Source organism: Taudactylus pleione, unplaced genomic scaffold (assembly GCF_031769625.1).
Source record: "Taudactylus pleione unplaced genomic scaffold, aTauple2 ptg000085l, whole genome shotgun sequence".
In the NCBI taxonomy this organism is placed as follows: domain Eukaryota; kingdom Metazoa; phylum Chordata; class Amphibia; order Anura; family Myobatrachidae; genus Taudactylus; species Taudactylus pleione.
In genome coordinates, this window is record NW_028284487.1 from 7964163 (window position 1) to 7984035 (window position 19873).

A 19873-nucleotide genomic window follows, 5' to 3' on the forward strand; every position below is an offset into this window, starting at 1 on the left:
CAACGCCATATTTAAAATGACACCGGCGCTGTTTCTTCTCCGATTGCCGATGCAATCCACAACGCTGACATCCAGGTGCGGTTTTCTCCATGCCCGACTGGCTGCCAGTGACAGGTAAGCATACTGCCCCCTCTACTTCAGCCATTCTTTCCAGCCCTGTGACCCCCCCTAGTCCAGCCAGCCTTCCCAGCCCTGTGCCCCCCCCTAGTCCAGCCAGCCTTCCCAGCCCTGTGCCCCCCCTAGTCCAATCTTCCCAATCCTGTGCCCTCCCCTAGTCCAGCCAGCCTTCCCAGTCCTGTGTCCCCCCCGGCCTTCCCAGTTCTGTGCCCCCCTACTCCAGCCATTCTTCCAAGCCCTTTGCCCTCCCCTAGTACAGACAGCCTTCCCAGTCCTGTACCCCCCTAGTCAAGCCATTCTTCCCAGCCATGCGCCCCGTAGTCCAGTCAGCCTTCCCAGCCCTGTGCCCCCCCCTAGTCCAGCCAACTTTCCTAGCCATGTGCCCCCCTAGTCCAGCCAGCCTTCCCAGCCCTGTTCCCCCCTACCCCCAAGTCCAGCCAGCCTTCCCAACCCTGTGCCCCAAACAAGACATACATACATATATGAATGCACAGATTGATTTCAAGTCAAAGAAAATGATAGAGTCAGAATCCTAACTGATCTTATGGTGCATACACACGGTCAGATTTTTCCTTCAGATATGAACGATAACGATTTAAAAATAGTTCAGTCGTTCATATCTGAAGGAAAATCTGACATATCTGACATACCTGAACGATCGACAATCAACGATGCGCGTTCCCGTTTGTCAGATAACGATATCTGACATCTGATGTGTTTGCAGTCAGACTTGGACGATTCCATTCATTTTAATGCAGTCAAAAATCGTTCAATCGTTCAAAACTTTGGTAAAATCGTTCATCTGACAAATCTGACCGTGTGTATGCTCCATTACTCTGAGATCTTAGGGGATCTGTGTGTGGAGGGAGACCACAGATCCTAGCACTCCTAGTTCTCATCTATTCCCCTGAAGAGTGAACCACGTGAAACAGGGGTGGCTGGCTCTTATGGTTCCACAGCCCCCTCTCCCCCCAGCAGCCCCCACCCTTCTTGGGCTCAAAAGGCACTGTCATTTGTTCTACACAGATCTGTGTAGATGTAAACCAGGACTTATATATAATAATACACACACTTTACCCAGGGCACACAAAGGGCCTGATTCAGAGCCGAACGCTCTGACCAGAGCGCTCGCTCTGAATCAGTGCCCTCCTCCATGAAAATGGAGCGGCCTCCTGGCCGCTCGCATAGCTGTGGGTGACCACCCACAGCATATGTGAGCGTCCATGATGATGGTCGCGATGGTCTTGACCATCAGGCTTGCGACGGAGACCCTGCGGTAGGGTCTTGCTGCCGCAAGCCCTGGAGTGATTTTGGCTCTGTCAGAGCCAAAATCACTCCCACTGACATCACTAGTGATGTCAGTAGGGCCGGCTTCAGACGGTAGGCGTTCCCATGGGAACGCCTCTGTCTGGCAGGCACGCCCACCAAAAGGGGCGTGCTGTCAATCAACATCGACAGCACGCCCCCTTTAGTGCGAGACCCGGAGCGATGGAGAGTCCTTCGCTCGCCGGGTCTCGTGCATGCGCACAACGGAGCTCCCTCCGTCGTGCGCATGCGCAGTGGGGGAACATCGACCCGCTTGCGAGCGTCCTTTGCTCGCAAGCGAGTCTGAATGACCCCCAAAGTACATAGTCATGACACGTGGCTTTGATGAATCGCCGTTACCCATGGCAATGGTCACACTGACAGGAGGTGACTTTTTCCCTCAAGACGCCTCCTGCAGCATTAGCAATTAGCATATGTATACATCGCTGCTGTGTCCAAAGACGCTGCAACGAGGTCTTCTGCGTCCATCTCTGAATCGAGTCCTCTGAATCAGGCCCAGAGCAGTGGAAAATGGAAAACATTTGATGATTATCAGAACCATCGGTCAGATGTTGACCCAGCGTTAGTGAGAATCCAATGTTTTCTCACCATCGCTTGGTTTTCCACCATATGTGCTTCCCGAATTTATTATTTTTTTTTTTAACTCTGTGTGGCTGTGCTGTCTGCTGCACTCACTGTGTGTGGCCTTGGGCTGGCTCTCCCCGCCTTTTGTTTCCATTTCCAGGAGACTGACACGGAGAGCACTGACTGAGCATGACTAGGGTGCAGCCCTCATCCCCGGGAGCTTAGGCATGCCCCCATAGTAATGGAACGGGGGCGAGCCAAAAAGCCACGCCCACCCCGCCCGGCGTAGGGGGAGCACGAGCACCACAACAATGAAACGTCAGTGCTGCAGACACAGATGGCCTATGGGCACCATGTAATTGAACGGCGTCAGATGTGATGGGCGGGGGCAGGATGGGAACGCTGTAGTGTTACACGACATCGGAAGTCGGGCTCCTGTATCTTCTATCTTGTTACCCTAGCAACAACCTGGCTGCTCCTCCGTTTCTGTAGGAGAGACTGTAAGTATGATCTGGTTCCTGCTCCTTAGCCCCATCTGCCTCCTCCTGCCCGGGGCCGGGGCCATCTCATTCTATCTGCCTGCTGGGAGCAAGAAGTGCCTGAGGGAAGAGATCCATAAAGATGTGCTGGTGACCGGGGAGTACGAGGTGGCGGAGCAGCCAGCACAGATCACACACCTCAAGGTATATATTATATTATACTAATCCCATGATGTACCATGCATCCAATCCCTGCTGTTGCTGGTAACCTATATACTCCCATGGTGTACCATGCATCCAATCCCAGCTGTGGCAGGTTACCTATATACTCCTATGGTATGCCATGCTGCCAATCCCTGCTGTTGCTGGTAACCTATATACTCCCATGGTGTACCATGCTTCCAATCTCTGCTATGGCCGGTTATTATATACTCCCATGGTGTACCATGCATCCAATCTCTGCTATGGCCAGTTATTATATACTCCCATGGTGTGCCATGTATCCAATCCCTGCTGTGGTCGGTTACCTATATACTCTTATGGTGTGCCATGCTGCCAATCTCAGGTTACTATATACTCCCATGGTGTGCCATGCATCCAATCCCTGCTATGGCCGGTTACCTATATACTCCTATGGTGTGCCATGCTGCTAATCTCTGCTGTGGCCGGTTACTATATACTCCCATGGTGTGCCATGCATCCAATACCTGCTGTGGCCGGTTACCTATATACTCCTATGGTGTGCCATGCTGCCAATCCGTATTGTGTAATGTTACCTATATACTCCCATGGTGTGCCATGCTGCCAATCCTTGCTGTGGAATGTTACCTATATATTCCATGGTGTGCCATGCTGCAATCCCTGCTGTGGAAGGGTATTATATACACCCATGGTGTGCCATGCTGCAATCCCTGCTGTGGAAGGTTAACTATATACTCCCATGGTGTGCCATGCTGCCAATCTCTGCTGTGGCAGCTTACCTATATACTCCCATGGTGTGCCATGCTGCCAGTCCCTGCTGTGGAAGGGTATTATATACACCCATGGTGTGCAATGCTGCAATCCCTGCTTTGGAAGGTTACCTATATACTCCCATGGTGTGGCATGCTGCCAATTGTGTTGTGGAGTTCTTTACAGACAGTGCCAGTTTAAGGTCCACATGGGCCTGGAGCTGAAACATAAGAAGGGCCTATTGTGTGCCGCTGCAGGGGGTGTGACAAGTGCTTTGGCGAAACCCATGTAAACGAACATGGGGGACATACAAACTACACACTGATCCACCATAACTCATAATTCATGACCTCTGTGCTGTGAGGCGGATGTAGTCGCCTCCCTCCCCGGTGCCTGACCCTAACCTCCCGCCTAGTGCCGAAACATAACCTTCCCATCCCCGCACCCTAAACCTAACCCTCCCCCCTTAGTGCCTAACCCTAACTTTCCCCCTAGTGCCTAACCCTCCCCCTAACCCCAATACTTACCTTTGGGATCCCAGTGGTCGGGATGCGGCTCCGGTATTCTTATAAGTGTCGGGATTCCGGCATCGGCATTCTGATGACCGGAATCCCCGCTGACAGGATACTGAACATATCCCTATATATACAGGCATACACACAAAAATTCACATATACATACATATATACACACCTATTATATATAAATATATACACACACACACACACACACACACACACACACACACACACACACACACACACACACACACACACGTGCATAAATATTGGGACATTGACAGAATTTTCATATTTTGGCCTCTATTCACTACCACAATGGCTTTGAACTGAAACAAACAAGATGTGCTTTAACTGCAGACTTTCAGATTTAATTTGAGGGTAATTACATCCAAATCAGGTGAATGGTGTAGGAATTACAACGGTTTCTATATGTGCCTCCCACTTTTTAAGGGGCCAAAAGTAATGGGACAAACTAAACAATCCTAAATCTAACTTTCCCTTTTTAATACTTTGTTGCAAATCCTTTGCAGGCAATTACAGCCTGAAGTCTGGAACGCATGGACATCACCAGACGCTGGGTTTCATCCCTGGTGATGTTCTGCCAGGCCTCTACTGCAAATGTCTTCAGTTCCTGCTTGTTCTTGGGGCATTTTCCCTTCAGTTTTGTCTTCATCAAGTGAAATGCATGCTCAATCGGATTCAGGTTAGGGGATTGACTTGGCCATTGCATAACATTCCACTTTTTAGCCTTAAAAAACTCTTTGGTTGCTTTTGCAGTATGCTTTGGGTCATTGTCCATCTGCACTGTGAAGCGCCGTCCAATGAGTTCTGAAGCATTTGACTGAATATGAGCTTATAATATTGCCCGAAACACTTCAGAATTCATTCTGCTGCTTTTGTCAGCAGTCACATCATCAATAAATACAAGGGAACCAGTTCCATTGGCAGCCATACATGCCCACGCCATGACACTACCACCACCACCATGCTTTACTGATGAGGTGGTATGTTTTGGATCATGAGCAGTTCCTTTCCTTCTCCAAACTCTTCTCTTCCCATCACTCTGGTACAAGTTGATCTTTGTCTCATCTGTCCATAGGATGTTGTTCCAGAACTGTAATGGCTTTTTTAGATGTTGTTTGGCCAACTCTAATCTGGTCTTCCTGTTTTTGTGGCTCACCAATGGTTTACATCTTGTGGTGAACCCTCTATATTCACTCTTGTGAAGTCTTCTCTTGATTGTTGACTTTTATACATATACACCTACCTCCTGGAGAGTGTTCTTGATTTGGCCAACTGTTGTGAAGGGGTTTTTTTTCACCAGGGAAATAATTCTTCTGTCATCCACCACAGTTGTTTTCCGTGGTCTTCCGGGTCTTTTGGTGTTGCTGAGCTCTCCAGTGCGTTCTTTCTTTTTAAGATGTTCCAAACAGTTGATTTGGCCACACCTAATGTTTTTGCTATCTCTCTGATGGGTTTGTTTTGATTTTTCAGCCTAATGATTGCTTGCTTCACTGATAGTGACAGCTCTTTGGATCTCATATTGAGAGTCGACAGCAACTGATTCCAAATGCAAATGTCACACCTAGAATCAACTCCAGACCTTTTACCTGCTTAATTGATAATGAAATAACGAGGGAATAGCCCACACCTGTCCATGAAATAGCTTTTGAGTTGATAGTCCCATTACTTTTGGCCCCTTAAAAAGTGGGAGGCACATATAGAAACCATTGTAATTCCTACACCGTTCACCTGATTTGGATGTAATTACCCTCAGATTAAATCTGAAAGTCTGCAGTTAAAGCACATCTTGTTTGTTTCATTTCAAAGCCATTGTGGTGGTAAATAGAGGCCAAAATATGAAAATTCTGTCAATGTCCCAATATTTATGCACCTGTCTATATATATATATATATATATATATATATATATATATATATATATATATACACACACACACCTTTCCTCAATGCGCAGGGCTTGCTTTTTTCATAATACCTGTACCCAGGTGTCAACTCAGTTGCTGCAGGTGGGGGCCAAGGGGGGTGAATGGACAGGCTTTAGATGCTAAGGGCACCGGAGCTTCTGGTGACGCTGGGAGAGGAACACTTTGGATGCGCCAGAGTTGCTTTAGAATGGCATGGGGCAGAGGTTCGGGCAGCAAGGAGAGTATGTGGAAGACCAAGAGGCAGAGCTTCAGATGGTCCAGGGCGGGAGGAGGACAGGGTGAACCGCCAGAACTTCGGATCCTTCAAGTGCAGTGCAGACAGTTTTGACAGGTATTTTTTTCCTCTCAACACTGTCTGCACTGCAGGCAGGTGCGGATTGGGGACTAAAAGTAGCCCTGGAAAAATCTCTGGAAGTGGCCTCACTTGGGCCGCACCCAATCTACTGTAGGGTGAGCCAACACCAGAGTCGGCGGGACTCCTACTTCACTATAACTGGAGACATCGATTAAATCATCAACATTAAACTTTCCTTCTGTGTTTGTTGATTGGGCTTTAAGATGTGGGTGGAGCCTGCATGGTTTTGAGATACAGTAGGCTGGTCTCTATGTGGATTATGTGCAAGCAAGTTTATATTGCATGGTTTCATTAAATCCTTACTTTATGGCATTAATCTGATTTTTATGGTAAATTTATGTGGGAATGACAATGGTTTTGCATTGTCATTAAAAAGAAAACAGGTATTTTATTCACGATGTAATGTGCAATCACATATGTGAGGTATGTTAATAGCAAACTTGGACAAGCTGTGACTTTTTGGCTAGCAGGGATTGCTGGGCCTTGCAGTTCCACAGCAGCTGGTGACCCACAGTTTGCCACCATCTACTTACCAGGAGACATTTGGTGCCTGATTCATAGGTGGATAAATCGCAATAGTGGCCGCTGGTGAAACACAGGGAGCGATAAAATGCAAAATGCTAATCTTTGCCTTCCCCATGTGCAACGAAGAGTACAAGTGCTGAAACGCCAGTTTTTTGTTTCTGTGGACAGTGCAACTGGGTCAGTGCTTCTGAACATCCTCCATCAACGCTTGTGACAGCCTAAGAGCTGCTCAGTGTTTCCTACTCAAATTTGTGTTAACGTGGCCTCTGTGGCTGTGGATCTATATTTGTAAATGCAGCTGCACTCACTGACATGTCCATGACACTACCGTAGCATGCCCATGAGACAGTGTTTATTTTTTTTTGCCAACACTTAAGGCCACCTCTCAGTCACCGCCCAGGAACGCCCAGAGTAGTGCGCCTCAAGCCCTATTGCAAGCGTCTCCGTATGCAACAGTGATGTCTGCATCAAGTCAGGGTAACACGCGCCCAAGGAGGTACTGGCGGGTTGCGCCAGAGTCCGCTACATGGGTATGATCACAAATGAAATGGGGAGGATAAGCATAAAATCGGTGCCATCTGGCATCCCAGGCATTGAGGAAGTGTGGCAAAAAAGAAAATGCACACTTTTTTTTACAATTGGTTATGTACGTTATTTTAATAATGAATACATCATTTAATTTCATGGATATATATGTTTAGTTGTATTATTCCCATGGTGTAAAAACCATATTGATATCAATAAAAATGATGCTCCACCCACCCCTGTAGTATATGCTGTTGTCTGAGAGACAGGGAAAACTTACCACAGTATATACACTATCACAGTTTAAAACGCAATGTAGGTTCAGTGTAAAAACGAATAATAGTACTATACTGCATACATTTTACTTGGCAATAAAAATACACAGAGAATGTACATCCATTTGCTGCCAGTCTGCCACCTGTCAGTACTTTTTTTGGCCCTCATGACAGTGAAAAATAAATGATTTGACACTTACCCCTGAGGCGCTGCGCTGATCGCTCTGCTGCTGTGGGCCGCGGCTCTCTGCTGTGTTTCCGACCCCTGTCTGAGCGAGCTGTAGCATAGTTCTCTCTAGGTGGAAAGCTGTGACTGGAGGAGCTCAGCCTCAGCATCGCGAGAGTACAGCCTCTTCTCGTGAAGCAGAGAGCTCCTCTGAGCCGCAGCTTGCTGACAGGTGCTGGCGGGTTGCCAGTGCCTGTAATAACAGAGTTGTGATGGGTCGCGGCCGAGCTACTGGGCGTGGGGCCACATACAGCAACCGGCCCCATAGTTCCATCAGCCTCCGGGGGGTGGGGCCACATACAGCAACCGGCCCCATAGTTCCATCGGTTGAATTTAACTTGCAATCCGCCCCTGACTGCATTGGATGCTGTGGGCCTGGAGCTGTAGCTCCACCTGTCCCATTACTAATCCGGCCCTGTTTACAGATAATATTTGTCCATTCACATCAGTTCCTGCCCCAGTGGAGCTTACAATCTATATTCCCCATCACATGCACACAGACATCCACACTACGGTTAATTTTTTTGGGGGGAGCCATTTAACCTACCAGTATATTTTTGGAGTGTTGGAGGAAACCGGAGTACTTGGAGGAAACCCACTCAAGCACAAGGAAAATATACAAACTCCACACAGATAGAGCTGTAGTGGGAGTCAAACCCACAACCTCAGTGCTATGAGGCAGTAATGCTAACCATTACACCATCTGTGCATGTACGGGATGCGGTTAAAATGCTGACTGAGGGGATTTCGACGGAGAGAATGCCGTTATCCCGGCCGCTGGAATTCTGAAGGTAAGTAGTGGGGTTAGGGGGAGAGTTCTCATCATGACGATGGGCCAATTTTTATGTGGAGGCCTGGAGCTGTAGCTCCATCTATCCCAATTGTTGATCTGGCCATGACACAATTATATTATTATAGACCGAATTGGCAAATATTTCAGCATATAATGTCTGATAAAAAGTGTGGTTATACAGTGTCCACAATATCAGGGTGTGTGCCCAAACTGTCTAATTGATGCCTCTTATTATTTTCCAGGTTACAGACTCGGCAGGACACATTCTGTATTCCAAGGAGGAGGCAAAGAAGGGCAAATTTGCCTTCACTACAGATGATTATGAAGTTTATGAAGTTTGCTTTGAAAGCATCAGCTCATCTGGTCAGTCCTCATCTTGTCACCCATGTCAGAGTTAGTCCTCTGTTCATCAAACGTATGATTGAGCTGTCGTGTTTACCCCGCAATTTATTTTCTGTATCCCCAGATGCAGTGAGATCTCCAGATCAGATAATTGTGCTGAATGTGAAACATGGTGTGGAAGCTAAAAATTATGAGGATGTAAGTGTTTGGCTTTGTTTTTTTTTTACAGTATATTAAAGCCTACAGGCATTCTTAGTACAGGTCATCCATGTCATGATATCTACTTTGTTTGCAGCGCGCATTATATACTGAATTCAGTTAGCTGTGAACTAGGTCATGTGACTGTGACTTTTTGCTGTTTATTTTTTTGTATATTCTGTTTTTATTAGAATATTTAGAAAAAAATTACAATTGATATAAACATTTCACATCTGATAAACCTGAAGCAGATAATAATTAAACATTCGTTTTCTTAGAAAAATCAGGCTAATAGCACAAATAACCAATCTATATCAGATATATAATATATCAAAAGAGAAAAATCACATAACAAACAAAAATAGATTATTAAAAGGAAAACAAATAAAAAGACAATCAATAAAAAAAAATAAAAAAACAGAGAGAAAGAGAAGGACAAGAAAAGAAAAGCAGAGAAGGGAAGAGAGGAGAAGAAAGAAGAAAAGGAGGGACTATCGTGTGTATAAGAGTAATAATAGTTGTTATTCTAAGGATCATAATTTATATTGTGGACGAGGTGGAAGACATATAATTCCTGTATGTATCTGAAGACTTATAGTCTAGCCAAGGAGACCAGGTATTAACAAATTCAGATGGCTTATCTAGAGAGGAATATAAAATATCCTCCATTGACATAAAATAATCAAGCCTACAAAACCAGTCTTTACGTGTAGGAGGAGTAGCAGATCTCCAGAGTACAGGTATCACAGCACGAGCTGCGTTACTCAGATGGCGAAGTAGGGATTTCTTGAACTGGGACAATGGGACCGACAAATGGTTAATTAACCAGAATTCAGGGCCTGTGGGAACGGGAAAGCCTAAAATTTGTTGGGAGATAGAGATAACATCGGACCAAAAATTTGATAGTGAAGAACAATCCCACCAAATATGTCGGAGAGAGCCCACAGCGGAAGAACATCTCCAACAAGTATTGGGAACTGATGGGAACATGGAATGTAATATGACAGGATGACGATACTATCGCATTAGAATCTTATATTGTGTTTCCCTAACGGTGATACAAATAGAGCTAGTGTGGGTTTTAAGAAAGATACTCTGCCAGTCCGAGTCAGAAAGAGTTAGATTTAAATCTCTCTCCCAAGCCTTAGCCCAAGGTGGAATACTAGACACTTGACTGGATAATAGTTGATAAAGGGCAGATATTGTATGTGTGTTGGATAGTGGGGTGACACACAATTTCTCAAAGTTAGTGAGGTCCCTTTTTGCTAAGGTAAGCCTATTATCTGAGGTAAGGAACTGGCGTACTTGCAAAAACTTCCAGAAATCCGACTGAGGAATGTTCCATCTCTCCCGGATCTCTGAGAACTGTTTAATGCCAGAAGCATTTACCAGCTGACCAACTCTGAAGAGACCCGCCTCGGTCCAGTTGGGAAAATGGGAAGGGTCAGTACCTGGCGGGAACCTTGGATTAGCCAGAAACGAAGTGAGAGGGCCAAAACGTGAGGAGATGTTAGGGATAAGCCTTAAAGTCTTCCATAAAGAAAGGGTGGGAGAGATAGTTGGGTGAGGAGGGGAAGAGTCGGCAACCATGGAACTATCTCAGGGTGTTGTTTCATGAAGCAGCCTTCAATGGCATTCCATTGTTTAATATCTCTGTCTCTGGTCCATTCAAGGATTCTTTTTAGATGGATGGCATGATAATAGGATTTAATGTCTGGGAGCTGAAGACCACCTAACTGTTTTGGGCGTGATAGTAAGTCACGTCTGATTCTAGGTCTCTTTCGGGACCAAATAAATTGACGGATCAGTAAAGTAAGTGATCGAAACCAAGATTCCGGAACAGCAATTGGCAACGTCTGGAGAACATAGAGCAGTTTGGGTAGTGTATTCATCTTCACCACATTAATCTTTCCTAACCACGAAAGCTGCTTCAGGTGCCATTGGGAATAATTCGAGCGGATTGAGGAAAGAAAGGGGAGAAAATTTGTTTGGAATAATTGTGACAGATTTCCAGTAAGTTTAATCCCTAAATATGTGATATGGGACGGGTGCCAGGTAAATGGGAAGGAACCTTGTAAACTCGCTATTGTAGGGGAAGGGGCAGATAAATTAAGGGCACTGGATTTCGAAAAATGTATTTTAAAATTGGATAATTTCCCAAACTTTTCAAATTCCAACATCAAGTGCGGTAAAGATGTGACCGGTTGAGAAATAATAGCTAGGAGATCGTCAGCAAATAATGCGAGTTCATATTCTATCCCGCCAGCCTGAACGTCTGAGATATGAGGGTTGGTCCTAATAGACCTCGGCAGAGCTTCCATGCAAAGCACAAAGATTAGCGGGGACAATGGGCATCCCTGTTGAGTACCATTACTTATTAAAAAGGGATCTGATAAGGTGCCATTGACCCTCACTCTTGCTGATGGAGACTCATATAGGGCTAAGATCCTCTGTATAGCGAGAGGACCCAATCCCACGTGAACAGACCTCATAAATAGCCAACTAATCATGTCAAACGCTTTTTCAGCGTCAGTTGATAGAAGAATGGTAGGTACATTTGTCTGCGACACTAACTGAATCAGGTTGAGAATTTTAGTTGTATTATCACGAGCTTCTCTGCCCCTGACAAACCCTACTTGATCGTTGTGAACCAATTGTGGGAGAAGTGGATGTAATCTATTGGCTATGAGTTTGGCGTATAATTTAAGATCAACATTAAGGAGTGAAATGGGTCTGTAGCTCGGACACAGGGAGGGGTCCTTGCCTGATTTAGGGATTACCGAAATATATGCTTCTAGAGATTGTCTAGAAAACTGAGAGTCTGTGGAAATTGTGTTTAAAGGCATTTAAAAGCATAGGGGCCAGTTTATCCTTAAAAGTTTTATAGTATGCCATGGTTAGACCATCTGGGCCAGGGCTTTTACCTGAAGGGGAAGAAGATAAGACAGAATTGAGTTCTTTCATTGTGAAGGGATGCTCTAGGGCGTCTCTATCTGAAGGAGACAAGGTGGGAAAGGTGGCTGTGGAGAGGTAGTCTAATATGTCTTGGGAAGAAACAGGAGGTGATGATGTAGAAGAGGAACCTGCCAGGTTATAGAGAGTCGAATAATATTGTCGAAAACAGGAAGCAATTTTAGATGACAATGAGTGAGATGTGCCTTGAACTATCTATAATAGTTGAGATAAATCCAGATGCTCGCTAAGTCCTCAGAGCCCGTGCTAAAAGCTTCCCTGGCTTATTACTCCACTGATAAAACCGGCTCTTACATTTCCGTAAAGATACTTTTTGCTGTTTAATTAGAAATCCAGATTAAGTTAACACAGGTCTCATTGAGCGTTAGCCCGGCTTTTAGCTCGTACATCCAGGCCAGATGAAGAGCAAGGAAAAATCCTAATTTTTATTTTAAAAGTATCCATGTTACACCCCTTGCACTGAGTAATAATGTATTTAGTAGTAGGAAAATATAGGTAATAAAGATATGTAATTTTCTCTAAATAGTAGAAGAATGGGTTAAATGACGTGGGACATGTATGTTGAGTTGTTTTGAACTTGCAGATGGGAGTTACAAGTGTTTTTTTGTTTTCCAATCTTTTATATAAACACTAAAAATCACTATAGAACAGTGTTTCCAGGGGAGTATCTATAATGGGTGCACCCATTTATTAAATATTTGGTTTTCTGGAGTCCCGCGTCGGCATAGCAACGCTGTACATATCACCGGCAAAATGTAGCAATTTTCCTGGCGTCATGCGCAGTAGGGAAATCGCCCGGGGAAATAGCTGCCTGCACATGCGCAGTAGGGAAATCGCCCAGGGAAATAACTGCCTGCACATGCGCAGTAGGGAAATCGCCCGGGGAAAATAGCTGCCTGCACATGCGCTGTAGGGAAATTGCCCGGGGAAAATAGCTGCCTGCACATGCGCTGTAGGGAAATCGCCCGTGGAAAATAGCTGCCTGCACATGCGCAGTAGGGAAATCGCCCGTGGAAAATAGCTGCCTACACATGCGCAGTAGGGAAATCGCCCGGGGAAATAGCTGCCTGCACATGCGCAGTAGGGAAATCGCCCGGGGAAATAGCTGCCTGCACATGCGCAGTAGGGAAATCGCCCGGGGAAATAGCTGCCTGCACATGCGCAGTAGGGAAACCGCCCGGGGAAATAGCTGCCTGCACATGCACAGTAGGGAAATCGCCCGGGAAAATAGCTGCCTGCACATGCGCAATAGGGAAATCGGCCAGGAAAATAGCTACCTGCACATGCGCAGTAAACTCTGGTACAGCACTAGAGTCTACCAGTGCCCGGAGTCTTCTGCTGCACTCAGCCGGGAAGAAAGGAGGGGACCCTGAAAGGAGACTGCACACGGGGTCCCTCCTTTCTTAATACGCCCCAAACACGAAGTGTTTCTCAAACTCATTCCTCAGAGAGCACTAACAGTACATGTTTTCCAGGTCTCCTCACAGCATCACAAGTTAAATAATTAGCTCCACCTGTGGATCTTTTCAAATGTGTCAGCCAGTAATGACTACAAGTGTGCATCAACTAGGGAGGATGGAAACCATGCACTGTTAGTGCTCCCAGAGGAATGAGTTTGGGAAACACTGCTATAGAGACTTTGGGCCTGATTCAGAGCCGGACGCTATTTGCGCTCGCTCGTTCAGAAAAAAGGGGTGGCTATTCAAATGAACCGTTCGCTCTTTGCGGTCTGTTCACACCTCTAGGTCTGAACGAGCGAACAAAACATGCGGTCGTTTTTTGGAAAACTACGCCCCCTGGCCGCTCGCATCCTACGTCATGTCCGCTATTTATTAGATTAATCGAGTACATCGACCAGCGTATGAATTGCTCGCTATTCTTGTGGTTGGTTTTTCCTACCGCAATCATGCGAGCAGTTCTGACTATAAAATAACCCAGTGACGTGGTCAATGACGCTGCTGTATTAATTATGCACACCCTTAAAACGCCCGTTTTGACCTTTAAGCACGCCTGCGTTCTGATCTCCACTCCCCGTTTTCAAGCACCTTCCCCCGTTACCACCCACATACGCCTCCTCCTGTCACTCATAATAGCAGGCATTCGCTATTTAGCGAACAAACGATTTTCGGCCGCACTGACTGGTTCGCGCATGCGTATTACGATCCGTACGCATGCGCAGTTGGACAAACATTGTTCGGAACGAACGAGCAGCCGCTTACGAGCGGCTCTGAATCAGGCCCTTTGTTTCTTCTCTTCTCTTCTTCTTTTTTTTTTAAAAAAAAACAAAAAACAAAAAAAAGTACAACTTTATATTTTGGAGGTCACAAGCATGACTTGGAAACACGACAAAATGTACAGTGCTGTCCATTTGTGTAACAGCAATATATAAACATGCAAAATAAAGTACTGTGGGGAAGTCAGGACACAGGGGAAAGGGGGAGGGAATGGCTGGGGTGGAGTGGGAAAGAAGCAGGCATGGAGTGAATCACAGGTGGTAAGACGTGGGGAAGGGAGGTTAGCCTCACAGAAGGGGGAAGAAGAGCCATTATGGAGGAAGGAGGGACAGTGTGGACGGCTTTCTCTGAGCTGCCAGGGGCCATAGTGTGGTGAAGAGATTGAGGGGTCTATTTACTAAGCAGTGTTAGGAGCCAGAGTGAAAAGTGATAAGGTGCCAGCCAATCAGCTCCTGTCATGTTACAGGCTGTGTTTTGAAAATGACAGTTGGGAGCTGATTGGCTGGCACCTTATCACTTCTCACTCTGTCTCCTAACACTGCTTAGTAAATAGACTCAGGGGTCTATCATGTAGGTAAGAGGTAATCTTTTCACAATAGTCATTTTATTGTATCACAAAATACTCTTGACAATCTTGTCTGCTGAAATACATTTGCTGGCTATTATTTTTTCACCATGCCTCCTACACTGTCCTGCTATTTTATGTTTCACCATTTTTTGGGGTACAGTGATTCCCCTACTCCTACAGTACATGTGCTTCACATAGGCCGCACCCTGCAAGGTTCATGTGCGAAATTTCTGTGCTGCTTGCAGGGTCGGACTGGCCCACAGGGGTACAGGGGAAACCCCCGGTGGGCCCCACTGCCTGAGGGCCCACCTCCTCCTCTAGGGAATCAGGTTCTAGACTGTGCACAGGTTCTAGACTACTGCACAGGACTATTGTGTATTTTTAATGCACTACTGTTATTAATCTGGTACATTATCATACATTCACTAGCAGTATTTACTAGATATATGTATAAATTTAAAGAGGCCCAGACCCACTCTGGAGGCTGGCTACACCCAAAAGTATGGGCCCCTATCACTGCATTCCCCCGGTGGGCCCTTCATGCCCCAGTCCGACACTAGCTGCCTGCGACTTGCCATTTCAGAATGAATGGCGCGGGTATCGGCACCGTGCTTAAGGAAAGTATTTAGCGAAATGCGCATTCATGTAACAGAAAATGTCACACTTTGAAACTCGCTGCTAGTTGAATTCGGCCTTATATGTCCAGTGAAGATAGTAGAGTGCCATGTAGTAACTACGTGCGGCTTTCTTCCTTTCACGTTTTAGCTGGCTAAAGCAGAGAAACTAAAACCGCTGGAGGTGGAGTTAAGACGTCTTGAGGACCTGTCAGACTCTATTGTCAAAGACTTCACTTACATGAAGAAAAGAGAAGAGGAAATGAGAGACACAAATGGTAAATGAATGTATAGGATTAGAGGCCAGTAAGGTAGGGACAGTAAATTGGTAGAATGTAGAGGATTGTTCAGGGTGCAGTTAACACTTGTTAGAGTATTTGGCAGATTTAGAGCTACAGGCTCCATTAATGTTACAGTAGGTTTATATTGTAGCAAAATTTTACTATTAATACCGTTTTTCAATAAAACTTTATTAACCATTGCAAATCCCCTCAGTTTGGTAGGTAAATACAGTACGTCCCTGTTTTATATACTTATGGCAATATGTGATCCCAAACTATTAACTTCCTGGGTGGTAAATATAAGTGGGATAAGGGTGAGTCCCAGTGTCTCTTACAGCAGATTTTGGACTGAGGCACAGAAAAATATACATATATTTAGGACTTTGTTACAATGAATAGATAATTCCCATCTCTAGCACATTCCCGCAATTTCTGCACCTAGTGTTTCTTAGGATAACTATTCATGTGGTCACTGGTCGTCTTTAAAAACATTTGCAACTCCAGTTATCTGCGTTCTGCTTTGTACCATTGTCTATTTGTTACAGTCTCGAAATGGCCACACATGGGGAGTGACTCTGTTTTACACTTCTGGTGGCCAAGCTGAATGGCTTTTTCATATGGGATCCAAGCCTAATGAGTGACTGACCCAATTATCAGCTGACCACATGTACCGTAAAGCCCAGTGAAAATCCATTGTTTTCTGTTTATTAATGACACTTGTCTGTGAGAGCTGCCTTGTCTTCAAAAATATCTAATTTGTGGCCCTTTCTCTGGTACTTAGGCCCCCATTTACTAATGAGTTTTATCACCAAAACGAGTGATAAATGTCACTGTGTATGATAAATGTTGCTCCAGCCAATCAGCTCCCAACTGTCAACTGTTAGAAAAATGACAATTAGGAGCTGATTGGCTGGAGCACCATTTATCATACACAGTGACATTTATCACTCGTTTTGGTGATAAAACTTGTTAGTAAATGAAGCCCATAATACTTACGAGATTCTCAGTCAGTATGATGCAATGGCTTCAGCATTACAGTATTAAACTCTTGAAAATAATTTATATACTTAAAACAAAACCTGTTGTGCAGGAAATGTTGCCAGCTTTGGTCAGTCTTTGGTTGAACGGGATAGTTTCAGCTATATAACCGTCTGTAGTTACACTCTTTATGTAAGCTGAAAGGTGCTCTGATGGCAAAATGTAACTTACAGATAATGGCACCAAAAATGATTTTTTTAAATCAACATCCAAATTGTACTGTTTGGTTCTAACACAGGGGTAAATGTAATAGCCCTGCCAGGTTGGGTTTGCCTTTTAAATGATTGCTCTCACCGTTTAGACTTGCCGGGAACTTGCTGATGCCTGCAGGTCTCAGGTTATTATATTTACCCTACAATTGGTGACTGAACAAGGCTATGACACTGCCCTGTCTGTCCTTATTGGAAGCTTACTGCAGTTCTGTATGCACCTTCCTTTCTGATCATTGTCTGTAGGGGACAAGCACTAGTGATAGTATTGGGGAGTTCTTCCAAACCGCGACTTCCTGGTTTGAAATCTTCACCACTCTCATAAGCTTTTCTCATAGGCGGGGAGGCAGATATTAGCTCAGAAACAATTGTGGAATTAGCCTATTAAGTGTTATTGCACTGTATACAATTATGTTCTCATGATAAATGTTAGATTTATATTCAAATAAAAGATTTATAAGTTATATTTTTATTGGATAGTTCCCCATGTCACCACCTTTTCACCTCTATCTTAAATCAGCATCTTTCTCTGCAATCTCACTGCATGCTATGGGCTTACCACGGAATAGTTATAGTATAACTATGTACTGACCAGAGGGGATCGTCCCATTCTGACCAAACCAATTTTCATGGTTTCCTCAATGCTTTGATTTTGGAAATAACTTTTTTTTTTTAAACCTTTATTTGGGTCAAATTGAAAATGACTAATGACCGGTTACAACAGGGGCAGAACTATGGGAGACAATGGAGGCGCCTGCCGCCGGGCTCCAGCTCTGAAGGGGCACCTCCTCCATTGTCCACATCATAATCACCCCACTTAGGGCTGTACCTGTGTTCCCGGAGTGTACCGTTACGGCCGCCCAATACACGGCACCCCTTCCCAGCACCTGAGAAGCCACCATACACTAGTGGAGAGCTCCATGTCAGACCATCAGCTGCTGCCTTCGTCTATCTATAGCCTGTCTGTATGTGAAATGCTACATTACAGTCAGCGGCTGAGACTGGGGGGCACCAAATTATAACTTGCCTCCGGGCATCTGGGATGAACTTACGCCACTGGGTTACAATATGGTTGTCATAATCAGCCATCATAAGGACGGTCTGGTTACGGTGCAGGTAAAAGCCTCTAGTTAACCTGTTATTGGAGTTTTCAGGTGGAAACAGCAGGGTCACTTATACTTGAGACATTCAGTTGACACCAAATCATTTGGCCATTATACTAGCTGGACAAATAGCATAATTCACAAAATGTCATCACACTATAAACTTTGTATTGATAAATTAATCAGTCACCATTGATGGATGGTCCCTGGAGCATGATCTGTCCTAGCAGGCCTTTACAATATAGTACAATGCACGCATAAATTACAAGTGTAACACCATATTTAATGCTGAAACTGTGCATTTATGGAGGCTGAATTGTACATCATGCTGGATCAGAGCGGTAATGTTTTATACGCCCATGTCCATTGGTTCTGTGTCTATCCACACTGACCACATGTTTCTCTCCTCAGAGTCAACCAGCCTCCGAGTCCTCTACTTCGGTGTGTTTTCCATGTTTTGTCTTGTTGCTCTTGCTACCTGGCAAGTCTTTTACCTAAGGAGATTCTTCAAGGGTAAGAAACTCATCGAGTGATTTGTGGAGTCCGATGAGATCTTAATACCGGGTACAAAGATCTGAAGTGCAGGTTCTTCTTATATGAATTGGGGTTCTTTATAGTCATACATACATTACCTTTAATTAAAGTGAAGATAATGGGAGGGGGGTGCTTCGGGAAACCAGGTGCACAGATAGCGCCAGAAAAATGTGTAAATTGTAGCGGTCTGATAATACGTTACTTTATTTAGTGCAGTGGAGTTGCTCTGGCTACGTCATCTGTTTAGCACATACATCAGTTCCCTAGTTTCACGTAGGCCAGGGAGTATATACTGAAATACGTGAGATCCCTAGTTATGTAAATTTGCAGTGAGGTCAGAATAGTCTGATCTGTTACAGAATAGACATGCGACACCTGGAATCTTTCCCTCCTTGGGGTATTTATAAACCAGTAATACCAGTGTCCCACTTGGGAGAAGTGGGAAAAAATGGTGCTTCTAATATTGACATGCCCTTGTGTAATGTGCTGTGTTTTTTACAAGAACCATCTCTATAATGTATTCTCGCTTCTGTGAGGCTGAAATACACAAATGATAGGGGACGATCATCCAGACAACCTACAATAAAATCTGCCTGGTATTTTCAGTGAACTTTATTTGTTATGAGCTATTTATACTGTACAATAAAACGGTTTCTTTTCTGAGCTGCATCTGCAGAAAACAGCCCTTGTGTTATTGCTCGGTGAACCCTGTTAAACATCAGTTACTTATGTTTTAAACAACAATCTGCATTTCATGTAACACGTGTGATCTGTAGCTATGGACACAAGATCAGCTTACTGCTATCATCCTACCAACAACTAGTAAAGTATGCTTTTTTATGTCTGTTTTTTATTTTTTAATTCAGATTTTTAATGAAGATCTAATGCTGGGCATACACTATACAATTATCTGTCCAATCTGGCTGGCTGGAATGAAAATCTGCAATGTATGGGAGCCAATGACCATCGACCATATGGTCTTAAAAACTGGAAAATGGGCAAAAATGATTGGTTAAATCAAATGAAACCAATTTGACCAATCATTTTGTCCATTTTCCAGTGTTTACGACCATATGGTTGACTGTCATTGGCTCCCATACATTATCAGATTTTCATTCCAACCAGACAGATATCTGACAGATAATTGTAGAGTGTATGCCCAGCATAAGTAAGA

General features: G+C 44.7%; 1 protein-coding gene across 1 annotated transcript; it reads left to right on the plus strand.

The window, feature by feature from the left end:
• Positions 1-2323: 2323 nt before the first annotated feature.
• LOC148530738 (transmembrane emp24 domain-containing protein 10-like) lies at positions 2324-19368 on the plus strand. Its single transcript, XM_088468432.1, has 5 exons — positions 2324-2690; positions 8848-8968; positions 9072-9145; positions 15686-15812; positions 18577-19368. The coding sequence occupies exons 1-5, from the start codon at positions 2514-2516 to the stop codon at positions 18696-18698; spliced, it is 621 nt and encodes a 206-aa protein (XP_088324558.1). The 5' UTR covers positions 2324-2513; the 3' UTR covers positions 18699-19368.
• The last annotated feature ends 505 nt before the right edge of the window (positions 19369-19873 follow it).

Excerpts from the sequence above, each read along its gene's own strand:
- LOC148530738 (XM_088468432.1), top strand. The coding sequence starts at position 2,514 with ATGATCTGGTTCCTGCTCCTTAGCCCCATCTGCCTCCTCCTGCCCGGG. Across the intron at positions 2,691-8,847 it reads CACAGATCACACACCTCAAG|GTTACAGACTCGGCAGGACA; the intron begins GTATATATTATA and ends ATTATTTTCCAG. Across the intron at positions 9,146-15,685 it reads AAGCTAAAAATTATGAGGAT|CTGGCTAAAGCAGAGAAACT; the intron begins GTAAGTGTTTGG and ends TTCACGTTTTAG.